Genomic DNA, 12,011 nt, shown 5'->3' on the forward strand with positions numbered 1-12,011 from the left:
ATAGCAAATCCTTGCTGCGCAGCCTGTCGGACGTGTTAATGCGAGTACATCAGAACAGCTGATGTTTTCAAATCTTTGGGTTGCGCTGTGGTTTGTTGATCGTCGTTGTGTGCCTTTAACGGGCATATTTTGAATTGTTTTTTGTACTCATTCGGAATACTATTGAAGGTTTTTTTCCTCCTGGTTTGGGGCTGCTTCTCGATACGGCAGTATATTTCATTTGGAACTATATTGAAAATATCACATACATCATGGCGATGTATTGCATAAGAGGCCTGTGATTAGTGTTCTTCTCGTGTGTTACTGGTTTTGTAGTGGTTCATATTTGGGTAGATGCTCACTATAGAGGGAGCCTCTGGAAATTTGGGAGTGCTACGACCAGGGATCTTCTGGGGGAGGATTCACACGACTTGTTTATCTTAGTTCGCTGTCGGTTTACTTGGCAGATATAAGTCCAACAAATGCATGAGAGCAAACAGCTACTCGGTTTGTGGACTGGTGATGGCTTCTTCAGATTAATGTTTCTCCCTGCTTAGCCTGTTGGATCAGTTCGTGGTACTTTCGCGGGATTTGACCCCGTAGTGAAATTGCATAACCACGTAAAAGACGTTTACTAAGGTTTATGTACACATGAAGAAGGAAACTGTACAGGAACAGAGGATCAATAAACTAAAATGCAAAGCGTGTGCGAATGTCCTCCAAGCGTTTTGCTATGTCACTCGGAACCTTGTCCATTTCTTCAGCAATCGACCTTTGCTTCGCTGGGTCTAAGGAATTGAAGATTTCGCAGAGATCTCCATCGATCACGTTCTAAAAAGTAAGAGTACTCAGTGGTTTAGCTTGGGCAAACCCAATGATTTTCAAGTGTGAGATAGATCAACCGATTCAGCTAGCCAACACAGGCATATGCCGAAGCAAGTAACCTGTATCGTCTCATGTTTATGAGGTGAATGAGTGGATAAAACGGAGACCACTGAAAAATATCGGGTAAAACGGAAGTACCGAGATGCCCATACATCAATTACCTTCTGTGACCAGGTGTGAAACAGTCAAAATGAACATCCACAGTTGGTCGATCGAATGTAGGAATTCTTAGTAAGCGGTGAATTCAACATTCGTAAAACAACCCACAAAAAACTGAACACTATAAAACAAAACTGAAAAGGGAGCGCATCAAAATTACCGAAATGGTTTCTGTTCCTGTTTCATATTAGAAAGGTATGCCTTGACACTAAAAGACGAAAAGTAACACCATCATGGACTGAGGCTTCGCTGCCGTACAAGCATGATATATTTGAAAGCCTAACCAAAACCAACCCACTCGGAATTTGGTTCTGACAGAACAGTTTTCCAACACCTGGAGAGGCCTCAGTCCCGCAGATGTAACAGGCAAAGCCTCCGCCATACAACAAAAAGCCTGTACCGTAGACTGATACACACGCCCCTTGAGATTCAAAGATATACCGCTTTGACGTCATACGTTTGAAATTAGCGAAGATCCGATATTTGAAGCTTCGTGCACTGGCCTCATTTGCCACACCACACTCAGAACCAAAGCAACTTCAATATATATAAAACGCTTCATAACTTCGAATGGTTCTCCCTGGATTGCAAGCACCGTTTTCAGTGACTACATGTCCGAAAGCAGTTCGGACCAAAGGACCCGTCCATCCAAAAATACGAGCCATTAGAGGGCGACAAAGCACAAGTGGCGCCAACAGTGTCGTCATCACCGGGGTTAAGCCCACACCCCTGCGGTGACCACAAACACAACGAGCTCCTTTTTCTTGAAAATGGGCACTATCACTGACTCTCCCCAGTTGTCTGGGACACTCCTTTTCAAAAATATAGGCAAACAGGTCAGACAAGCGCAAACTGAGGATTTTGCCCCAAAAATGTTTGAACAATGCTGGTAGGAGGTCATCCGCACCAGAAGCTCGGTGGCGCTTGAGAGAACATATGCAGTCATAAACCTCCGTAGGGGGCTGTACGTTCACCCTTCAGGGTTCTACGTCAACGGTTCAGTGGATACAGTGCGGATTAGCTGACCGAAAGATTCGAACCCGACCTCTGCATCTTGGTTCCCCCTGTCTAGGCTTGGTCAACTTGGCAGTATCCCAGCCCTCGTGCTTCCTTCGGATGGCATGGCAGCTAGCCACCGAGGTGTTACAGCTGAACGATAATTTTTTATATCTTTCTACGTCAATAGTAGGCTTCAGATGAGTAGCAGTTGGTGACCACGATTACTATTTAGCCCATTGGTCGAGGCTTCCATTATCCAAGATGGTCACACCATTCTGATCCTTGGTGGTTCCGCTCACAGGTTTCCGGGGCCCAGTTGCGCGAATCAACTGAAGTAATTCTCTGAGCATTGCCGGCTTTCTGGACCTTTTCCATTTCCTTGGCTTTCCGTGTTCACCAGACTATACGATCGGCCGGCACGCTGACTTTCATTTCACACCTGATAAGTCGCCGCGTCAAGTTATGCTCGGGACCGGCTGGATTATTTCTTTGAGATTCAAGCAGCGCCACTGTTTGGTCTGATATACAGTGCTTGAGTGAGCTTGGTAGCGCCGTGTCACAGGCTAAACTCCCAGCACTGTGCGAAGAGGTGGCTATCTCGTCCCAGTATGAATTCACATCTGATGGTGGAGTATTTGGAAGAGACCCCAATAAACGACGCCAGTGAATCTGTCCAGATAATACCGTCCCCTGCACATTCTGCCAGTGCAGCTTCTGGATCACCAGAGGCGCTTCGCGCAGCCGTTAGCTCAGTCACTGGGCTAGCATCTTAAATCCCTATTTACGATACACAACACACATTTATGCCAAGCGAGTCCAGTGTGAGAGCAAGTGCAGCTTGTTGGCCGGTTCGCTTCAGAGTGCGGCAGCCAGATAGACTGGGCGTCGAGGCTTGAAGATCCATTTCGAGATGCCTCAGGATGTCGCCACTGGATGACAGGCAGATGTTGCTTGGAGAACCGATGCAGGAAGAATGGATTCATCGGTCCTTAGTGCTGGGCCTACAGAGGGACAGTTATTAATGGCGTGGGGACGGGGGAGAAAAAGTGTGGAAAGAAAATGAAGCCATCAACAGTAATCTGTTTTCGCTTACCCGCCTGACGACATAAGTTTATATGTTTGTGCGGTTCATGGTTGTTCGTGGGGTGGGATACTGCCAGGGCGCCTACACCCGGGGAAAAGGTGGTTGTAGGTTATGTTTGGCTAGTGACTTTATGAAATTGTGGTTTATGCTGCTCCGAAGTTCACAAGAATGCATGGATGTACGGTGCACTGGGTAACCAGGATGGTGCCTCATATCCAAAAGCACATGGGTCACACAGACGGAACTCGTCTCGTAAGCGCGCAACACCCACCGTATTGGTGTGTAGTACCCAACGACAAGCTATGGGTGCACAAAATCGTGAACGTGATCCGTTCCTCGTACATTTATCGTAGTACCTAAAACCGATCACCTCCCATACATCTCCAATTGCAAGGAGAACGTTCACAAATTGGACATTTCGGATCCTAAATCTGAATTTGGTAGGTGATAAAAGTATAACTAAGGATGGTACGGTGGCTTGGTTAACACAGCCGCTGCTTCACCACAGCTGTTTATATGTCACGTGCGGCTTGCTGAGGACCGAGTTACAGGAAATAGATGTAAGCTTCCGATTACACAGAGCGCCTGTTTTCAAAAAGGATAGAATTTTTGCGAACAAACAACTGTGGTATCAACCTGGTGACGTGCTCTCTGGCATTACCCGATCAATTGGCGGAAATCAGGCTTGAGAGAACACGGATAATGTCCCGGATGAGGATACACTGACCACGTCTCCATTTCACGACACCAGAGTCTAAAAGGACAACAATGACTTTTTTCTTGGACTGGAGGTTGTCTTCGATTTTGGAAATCGTCAGATCATATGGCCAGTATCAAAAACTGGTGTCCCATCTGAGCTCACATTTTCCAGAACCATCAAATACCTGGGAGTTTATGAGCTGATGTCGTCTCGGTCCACCGTATCTAGTGGTGCTAGGCAGAGCTATCCACCAAATGCGTTATCGATCTATTACTAAAATCTTCCCAACCAGTTTCCGGCACCGTTAGAAGAGAAAGAATTAATTTGGGACGAGTTGCAAGCAGTCTAAAGTAACCTAATTTTATTCGGCTTTGTTTTGGCACGTTTCAATTGTTCAGCATGTAGGGCTCTACTTCAAGATTAGTATCTAACCAAATCTCACAGAAGAGCCCACCAATGTGGCAGATAAATTCACCGACGAAAGCCAAATTCCTGAATCGGAATATCCACAAAGAATTTCCTCAATATCTGACACCTAGGGCACAATCGTGACATTAACATCTCTATCAAGTTTTCAAAGCTGTTATACACCTCGTACTGTTTTGTAGGTACGAAACGTGGTCAATACGTGCCAAAGATGTAAGAAGACTTTCATTGACTCACCACCAAGTCCCAAGAAGCACGGCTCGAGGCTGTGTTCAACATCGGTCCAGTAATGGTGAGGCATGTCAGAAAAAGGTACTCATCCAAGGTAAACCAACAGTTCACGGTAGTTAGGATATTCCTTTTACACGTCAGAAAACAACCTTAGCCACAGCACCTTTTTGTCCATCTTAGTGTCGAAAGGAAATGACGTAACGATGATACGTCGGTGACTTGCTAACAAAGTATGTACCATAACGGAAAAATCATATTGGCAACTGCCATCTTCCAAGATGAAAACCAACTGAAGGAGCACACAATGATCAGTGATTGGGCTGCTGATAGCAATGGCCCAGTCACGCAGCTGCTGTGCATGTGCATTGAGGCTCCAATGCGTAGCGTGACAGTTTTCTAACAATTCAGCGTCTTAGAACTGAAATCGAGCTCTGCTCACAATTATCATTGTACTTGACAGATACCAGCGTGGGTGCTGAGATAACCGTAAAATGTGTGTATCGTGTGAGGTAACTGTCACCTGGAAGACAAAGAAGAGGACATTCTTACTGGTTCGTTAGCCTTTTCATATTGTATCAAACAGCTTCTTTAGCTCGAGTGATGTGCTCATAGGTGAAAAGGAAGAAGGGTTGTGCAAAAGGAACTAAGATTAAATGAGGGCCATCTGAGCCGTCTCAACCGAACGTGGAATTACAGTCACGCCGTCTCTCCATATTCCTATGGATAGTTGTGCGCATAAACGAATGAAAACACCCTAGAAACAGAACACTTACGCGGCATGGATAGTGCTGAGAGCGATAATGTACATGTTCCCGTCCAACGAGTGACATGCCCTCAGACCGCATGTGCAGCTCCAGATGTTGAAAGAAGTCATAGGCGTCTCGTGATGAGAACGGTACTAGCATGCCCAATCCGCCAGACAACGTTGCGTAAACAATCCCTTCGGAACCACCAGGTATAAGAGTGGCTCTCTGGAGAGTTGTAACAACCTCCCCAACGTAGAAATGGCACAGAACCTGAAGATGAAACAGAAACAGGGGCTAGCGCGTGTGGAAACATGAAAACTAAATTACAGAAAAACGGTCGATAATGGTGACTTACTTCCGCCTTTTGGCTGGCACCACCAAGAAAGCCACGATCCCAGAGGGCACGGTTGCCACTTGGGTCTTCTTCAATATCATCAATTACGCCATTTGGAAGCCGAAGGATAATCACATTACCGAACTTGTCGGAGATTGCGACCGTCGACGGGTCTAACACAGCTAAATGAGTTATCCACCGAGGATTTGCGTCATCGGCAAATATGACCAACTGGTTCTCTGACCGAGGACGATAGCGCAGCCAAAAAGCGCTCTCTTGAACATCAGTCACGATGATGCGGCTTCCGATTGCATATATCCCTGTAATCAAATTTGGGATATGCTAGGAGAGCAAAAGTGAAATCAGCAAGAACTTACTTTATTTTCACATTTCTTTAACAGCTTCTTTCTTCCCATGTCGTATATACGGAGACGTTTCCCTACGCCGACCAGGAGTCGACCCTGAAATGCGCATACAGCAGCAGGAAAGTCATCCACGAGAGTTTCATGAATGAATTCTAGATGATCGCCGTTGTTCCAAACGCGATAGGTGCGTAAGCATCCACCGGAACAGGATCGCGGACTGAGGTTAAGACCCTTCACCAGAGCGACAACAAGAAATAGTTCGCCAGGCCTATGGAGTTGGAAACAATATTGGATTAGCCAAAAATCGAGTCTACACTAATCAATTCATCCAATCGATCCAACCAAAAAACGATATATAGACAGCCGTCAGATTTAAATGAGACGGCGTCATTGATTTCCCGTCTATTGAAGGATGGTTTAACCCCATTACGTTCGACTTCATTCCACAAAAACGTTAGCTCTGAATACATGTCATTGCGAAATGATCACAGACGGTGGCCGCTCAAGATGATTACACCACCAGTCTGTTGGACGTCTATTTCTTCAGCCGCTGAGGTGTTAGTGTATGAGTCAAAACCTCATTCCACAGGTGATGTCGATCTACGGCAACAATCCGAGAGCACCATATCACAGTTTCAGCTTCGTTACGTCATTGGCAAAACAAATGGCACAAATTTCCGGGAATTCAAGCCCACGTTCTTCTGACCTCCATTAGATCGGTAGTGATATTTTCGTATCACATACGAACGAGGACTACGGAGAAAATTCGCATAGGACTGTGGCAGAAACGAACAAGTTCTGAGGCGATACGTCGATTAGTCTCACTTAGTACGAGCCGTAAGAATGTCTGAATGTGTCGAGAGCCAGCTACGGAATAAACAGCGATATGTCCAGACTGGTCGACCGACCAAGACTGGGCATTTACAACTCGACGCCTCTAGCACTACCAGGAAGATTCTAGTAATTTTGTGGCAAATTTCATGATTGCCCTACCAACAGCGTTGCAAATCTTCTTTGGTCTCCATTAAAGACTACTCAAAGGTAACGTTCCTTCTGATAAAGCATAGCTGGCGGAAAGAAACAAAGCACCAACATAGGGGTTGCAGTACCGTTTGCAGCGCACGAAAGAAATAGTAAATAATAAAGTTCCGCAAACAGACCAGTTCAACATCGGGGGTGAAACATCTGAATAAGGAAAACGAGCAGTTGAAGACGACTGTAGAGCATGAGCACATCCATGATCGGCGACAAAATCAAAACAGATTCACATTCCAAAAATAGAGATAAGGGTTCGAAGTAATCGAGTTGTCGTGAAACGATTAGCCCTCTGGATAAATTTTGGGGAACAAAGGAACCGAAGCGTTCTAGAACTAGATTGACTTCATGGAACAATGGAGTGGGTCAGGTAACTTCGAACTGGAAGAAAACGTAACTTACACTGGAAGTGCAAATGATTTGCATTAGCAGACCAGGGGGGCGCAATAAAATTCGAGTTCAAAATGAAAAATACGAGGTCCTGAGGTGACACATAATCCTGCTTTACAGTGGGGAAATATAACATCACTAACGCGCAACCACTTAGTTCGCATTGAATGATCTGATGTTGGCTGTTCCTGAAGTGACGGATTTTCAGATGACGCCCATGGGACGTGTGGAATGGTCCACTAGGATTGGCTTTAAAAGCTTGTGCTCGTCGTCAATATTCCATGCAAATAACCGGACAGTTGGCCAATTGTAGAAGAACTGATTGTCATTGTAGTCCCTAAACTTGGACCTGGTGTAAGGTGGAGGAAGAATGCCGACCGGCCGCTCGCTGAAATATTCTATGCAACGGGATATTCATTACCCTAAATGGTAGGCTAGTTGGTTACTCGGAGTTTTCGTATGCGTCGATGATATGCCGATCCCATCTCCGTTGGAAAACAAGTTATGGGGTTGATCAAAGCAAAACTGAAATCCCAACTTTCAAACACAAGCAGGTAAAAGAAGCATGAAGTAAAGCATAATATACGTGCCATCAAATATATCACTGAAGAATGCGATTCAATAAGACTCACCGATTGAGGAAGCGCACTAGAGAAAGAGCGTGGGCAGCCTCGTTCTGTGGAAATCGAATCAGATGGGATGTTGTACCATCCAGGGGGTTAAGACAACGCAGCAAACTAGCCCACATACCGGGTCCTGCTTTGGGCGCGCCAAATACATTTTCTGGGAGATTTTCTTCTAGAAATGCTGCTGCTGACTCCTTCGCCAACTGAATTTCTTCAGGTGCCCCTCCAGCTGCCGATGCAATCATTTTCTACCATTAAAATTAACACAGGAACAACTCAAACGGCGACAGAACAAATCAAACCAGAAAATGCTTAAAAATACATATTCCTTTAGACCAACAATAGTCGTTTGTTATGAAGAGACACCCTTTCAGAGAGTCAATCCTCTTGACTAACTGCCATGAAACTCACATTCAATAACAATGTTCATTCAATAAACACAAAGCGGTTCCATCAACTGTTTCGTCAGTACTAAGGTCAAAGGATCCTTGGACTGTTTCTAACACGATTTTCAAAATCAAAACAGTGCGAAAGCCCGTACGCGTTGGGTATAATGCCGGTCTGTATTGTTCCTTTCTGACGGGTAATCTTTGTTTTTTTGGAGCAATGAGTTTTCCGAAACTTAAAACTGTCCATGATTGCTCCAAGTAGACTTCGTATGACATTCATTCCCAAAACATCCATCTTATTACGTCTGCGCCCCAAAGAATACACGGGGACCATATTATGGCGGGATATAAATTACGGTATGTCCGTTTGGAATGTAAGCACCTTGACACCAACATCAGAAGCATTTCGTAATAAACCCCAGCAAAAAGGATGCTTGATTGTCCCAATTTTGATAGTTGGTAGAAAAATTTCACAAGCGAACACAGGCTGAACATCAGACGACTACGAAAACACCCAAGCACTTACAGCAGAAACAAGACACTAGGTAACGTCACCACGGAAGGAGCTAGCCCAACAGAGAAACCTGCCAGAAAACTAAATTCTGCAAAGCAACTGATGTAAAGAGCGCAGTTACAAATGAGGACGAACGACAAAGACATAGACGCACCATCCCAAATCACCGTAGCCAAAAAGGTCACTAGCATTATTTATCCGCCCTACTGAGTCATTGGATAAGTGGAGCCAGTGACAATGCAAGCAGGTTCGGAAAGCTCTGCAGGCATTCGAAAGGGCCCAATGGATGGGAAGACCATGAAATGACCACGGCCCCATCATGTCGGACACCTGCAAATATCGATAAATACGAATAGGCTCCATTCTCCTATACGGTGCAGCTTACGTTCACACACTATCAGTATGGACAGATTTCGCACCGAAGTATAAGCAACAGGCAAAAAATGAAGCCAAAAGCGCTCGAGACAGCTGCTACAACGTAAAACCACAGCAAAACACACGAAGACATGCTACAGTTAAGCAGATTGTTAACCCGCACAAGGAAAGACAACAGAACACGAGAAAATACGATACATACAAGTGCCGAAAAACGACGCGTCAACTCTAATAAAATTCTTATGGAGATTTGATGAACTAGATGGAATATCCGATGAATTTACGAAATGCTCAATCCATATGGTGAATTAGCTTATCCAGGCACTGGGTGGTAGATCAATGATGCTGCTACACGGGAAAGCTATGCAGAACTCTCTAGATCAGTGTCTTCTTTCGCCAAACAGCTACAATGGTCGCGAAGGGAAAAGGTTGAAAAGGACTCTACACTGGATTCCATTACTTCCGTACCGTGCTCATTACGGTTTTGAGGTCACATCATATCACACCAATTTCAAGCCAGTGTGGTGAAAAAATGGGCATGACGACCATGAAACACAAAAACACCAGGATTGACCCAGTGAACCATTGGTTTATTCAATTATTTTGAAATATTGTAGAGTTAACTTATTGGAGTCACAAACAAACGACGGACAAGATAGGTTCGCCGTTGGTACTCGAGCAGAAAAAAATTGTTGGTTTGGGAAGCGCCGCACAGATGAATTTTCTGATTGTTAGCCTAGACTCACAGAGAAATGAATTCTCGTGTTTCGCCGTTGTTCTTAGTAAAAAATGCAGCACTACCCCAAAACCACTTCGTATCGCGACGATAGGGCGGTTTGTTGTAGTGTGGGACGGCAAAAATATATCAGGGCATTCAATTTGTAGCTACCCAGTCACCCACATACTTGACTGTTCAGCTCACACCCGCTCGCTGGATCACGAGACTTGTCTTTTTCAATCCCACAACCACGTCACATTAAGGTGACTCATCAGACGTCGATTGTCTGTACCGTCTAGTGAGCGTAGCAACAACTCATGTGCTGACAAAGCCACGTACACGCAAACGGACCTACATATAGGGAAGCCGAACGCAGTCAGCACAGACTCGCTCAGCTCACCCCGCTCGCTGGATCACGAGACTTGTCTTTTTCAATCCCACAACCACGTCACATTAAGGTGACTCATCAGACGTCGATTGTCTGTACCGTCTAGTGAGCGTAGCAACAACTCATGTGCTGACAAAGCCACGTACACGCAAACGGACCTACATATAGGGAAGCCGAACGCAGTCAGCACAGACTCGCGCGCGCGCAGGGGGCAAGGAGTCAACCAAACACTCTAAGTTCACGGACAATTATGTGTAGCAGCCAAGCTGCGGAGAAAACACGTTCCCGCCGTCCGGACATTCACCAAGGGACTCTCACATACAACAAGTTTTTTTTGACTTGTTCCCATTTTCGCATTGTATTTATTTTTATACGTGTTGCAACCCACCACTGTCAACCATGCTAAAAACTTTTATTAGTGAATACGCCCTCTGATTTGTATTATGGACATCAGCACGAGTGCACTAATAATTGGTGAGCCTGACGTGACTCACAACCGATGTACCCGACGTAACAAACAATCCACATATCCGGGGTGACTTTTGGCCGTTTCTGTTACGTTTATCTATACTCCATTCACGCTGTGGTTACGCGCATTTGTTTCGCCATGTCGATTTCTCCCATCGCATCAATACGCAACATCAATGCTGCGTCTGTTCACTTTCCGTCATTTTGGAACCACTTCATGCATTCGCTCGCTCGCGTTGGTAAGTTTCTTCCCATGGTCTACCCCCAACGGACACTCATCTCTGACTCTTTATTCAACATTTCTTATGGAGAATATGAACAAAGACATACGTTCATGGACAAGCAAAACGGTCAGTCCAAGAGCTGGGACCTGCGGAGAAAGTACTCAAATTTGGGTGGAGGAGAGTGGAAGACGAAAAACGTGAGTGTAAGAAGGGAGGAGTCAGCAGTAGCATGTTTTTGCTTACCCGCCCTGCTGTATGCAGCAATTAAGGCGACGCGGCTGATGGTACCCAGCGACGGCCGATATTGTTAGAATATTGTTAGTTGTGTATTTCATGGTTGTACGAGGGCTGGGATACTGCCAGGGCGCCCACACCTAGACAGGAGGACGATTAGGGTCCTCAACCAAAGCATTTGGCTCAAAAGCCTAACCGCAAGGCAGCGGTGTTTGGCAAGGAAATGCGAATGCATTACCATTTCTCCGGAACAAGTCGCCACATGTTCCAACCTCCAACCTGGAAGGCCAGGAGACTGTTCGTCAGACCTCTACCCATCGACCAACCTGGTATGAGTGTCGCGCGGACAACCCCCAGTATAGCTCAATGGGTCTCCGAGGTACCCAAACCGCCACACCACGGCAAGGTCCAGTCTCTTCGTGGCGGCCGGCGAGGTAAACAAAACCAACTCGGGAACGAAAGTGATCTGTCTTGACAACGGCTGAAAAATGAGGTCAACTGTTGCCTCTTAGTTTTATTGGGTCATGCCAGGCCAGTACCTGCGATTAAAAAGTCGCACTGTACATTGTTGATTACATCCTGTCCCATTGGCAGGACACCACATAAGGTTGTGTTGGGGATATCAATATCCCCCAGAAAACGCTGTTTTTATGTGTGCTAGCGAACTCCTGGCATCTTCAAGGTCAAACTATGAAAAATCAATGGCCTATTGATACTCCAAGAAAATTTAAATCCGACCACG

The 12,011-nt window shown here is 45.6% G+C and overlaps 1 protein-coding gene across 1 annotated transcript in view; it reads right to left on the bottom strand.

Moving 5' to 3' along the window:
- Positions 1–6: 6 nt before the first annotated feature.
- The window catches only part of T265_11823 (hypothetical protein), a gene marked incomplete at both ends in the record, with an annotated part of 25,948 nt that continues 13,943 nt past the window's right edge, over positions 7–12,011 (bottom strand). The window contains 5 exons of the mRNA XM_009178600.1: positions 7–810; positions 5,237–5,479; positions 5,565–5,885; positions 5,921–6,176; positions 7,966–8,207. Coding sequence (XP_009176864.1) covers positions 670–810; positions 5,237–5,479; positions 5,565–5,885; positions 5,921–6,176; positions 7,966–8,207 — 1,203 coding nt within the window. The remainder of the gene's footprint in view (positions 811–5,236; positions 5,480–5,564; positions 5,886–5,920; positions 6,177–7,965; positions 8,208–12,011) is intronic.

The sequence above is a fragment of the Opisthorchis viverrini genome, assembly GCF_000715545.1.
Source record: "Opisthorchis viverrini unplaced genomic scaffold opera_v5_602, whole genome shotgun sequence".
Classification (NCBI taxonomy): Eukaryota; Metazoa; Platyhelminthes; class Trematoda; order Opisthorchiida; family Opisthorchiidae; genus Opisthorchis; species Opisthorchis viverrini.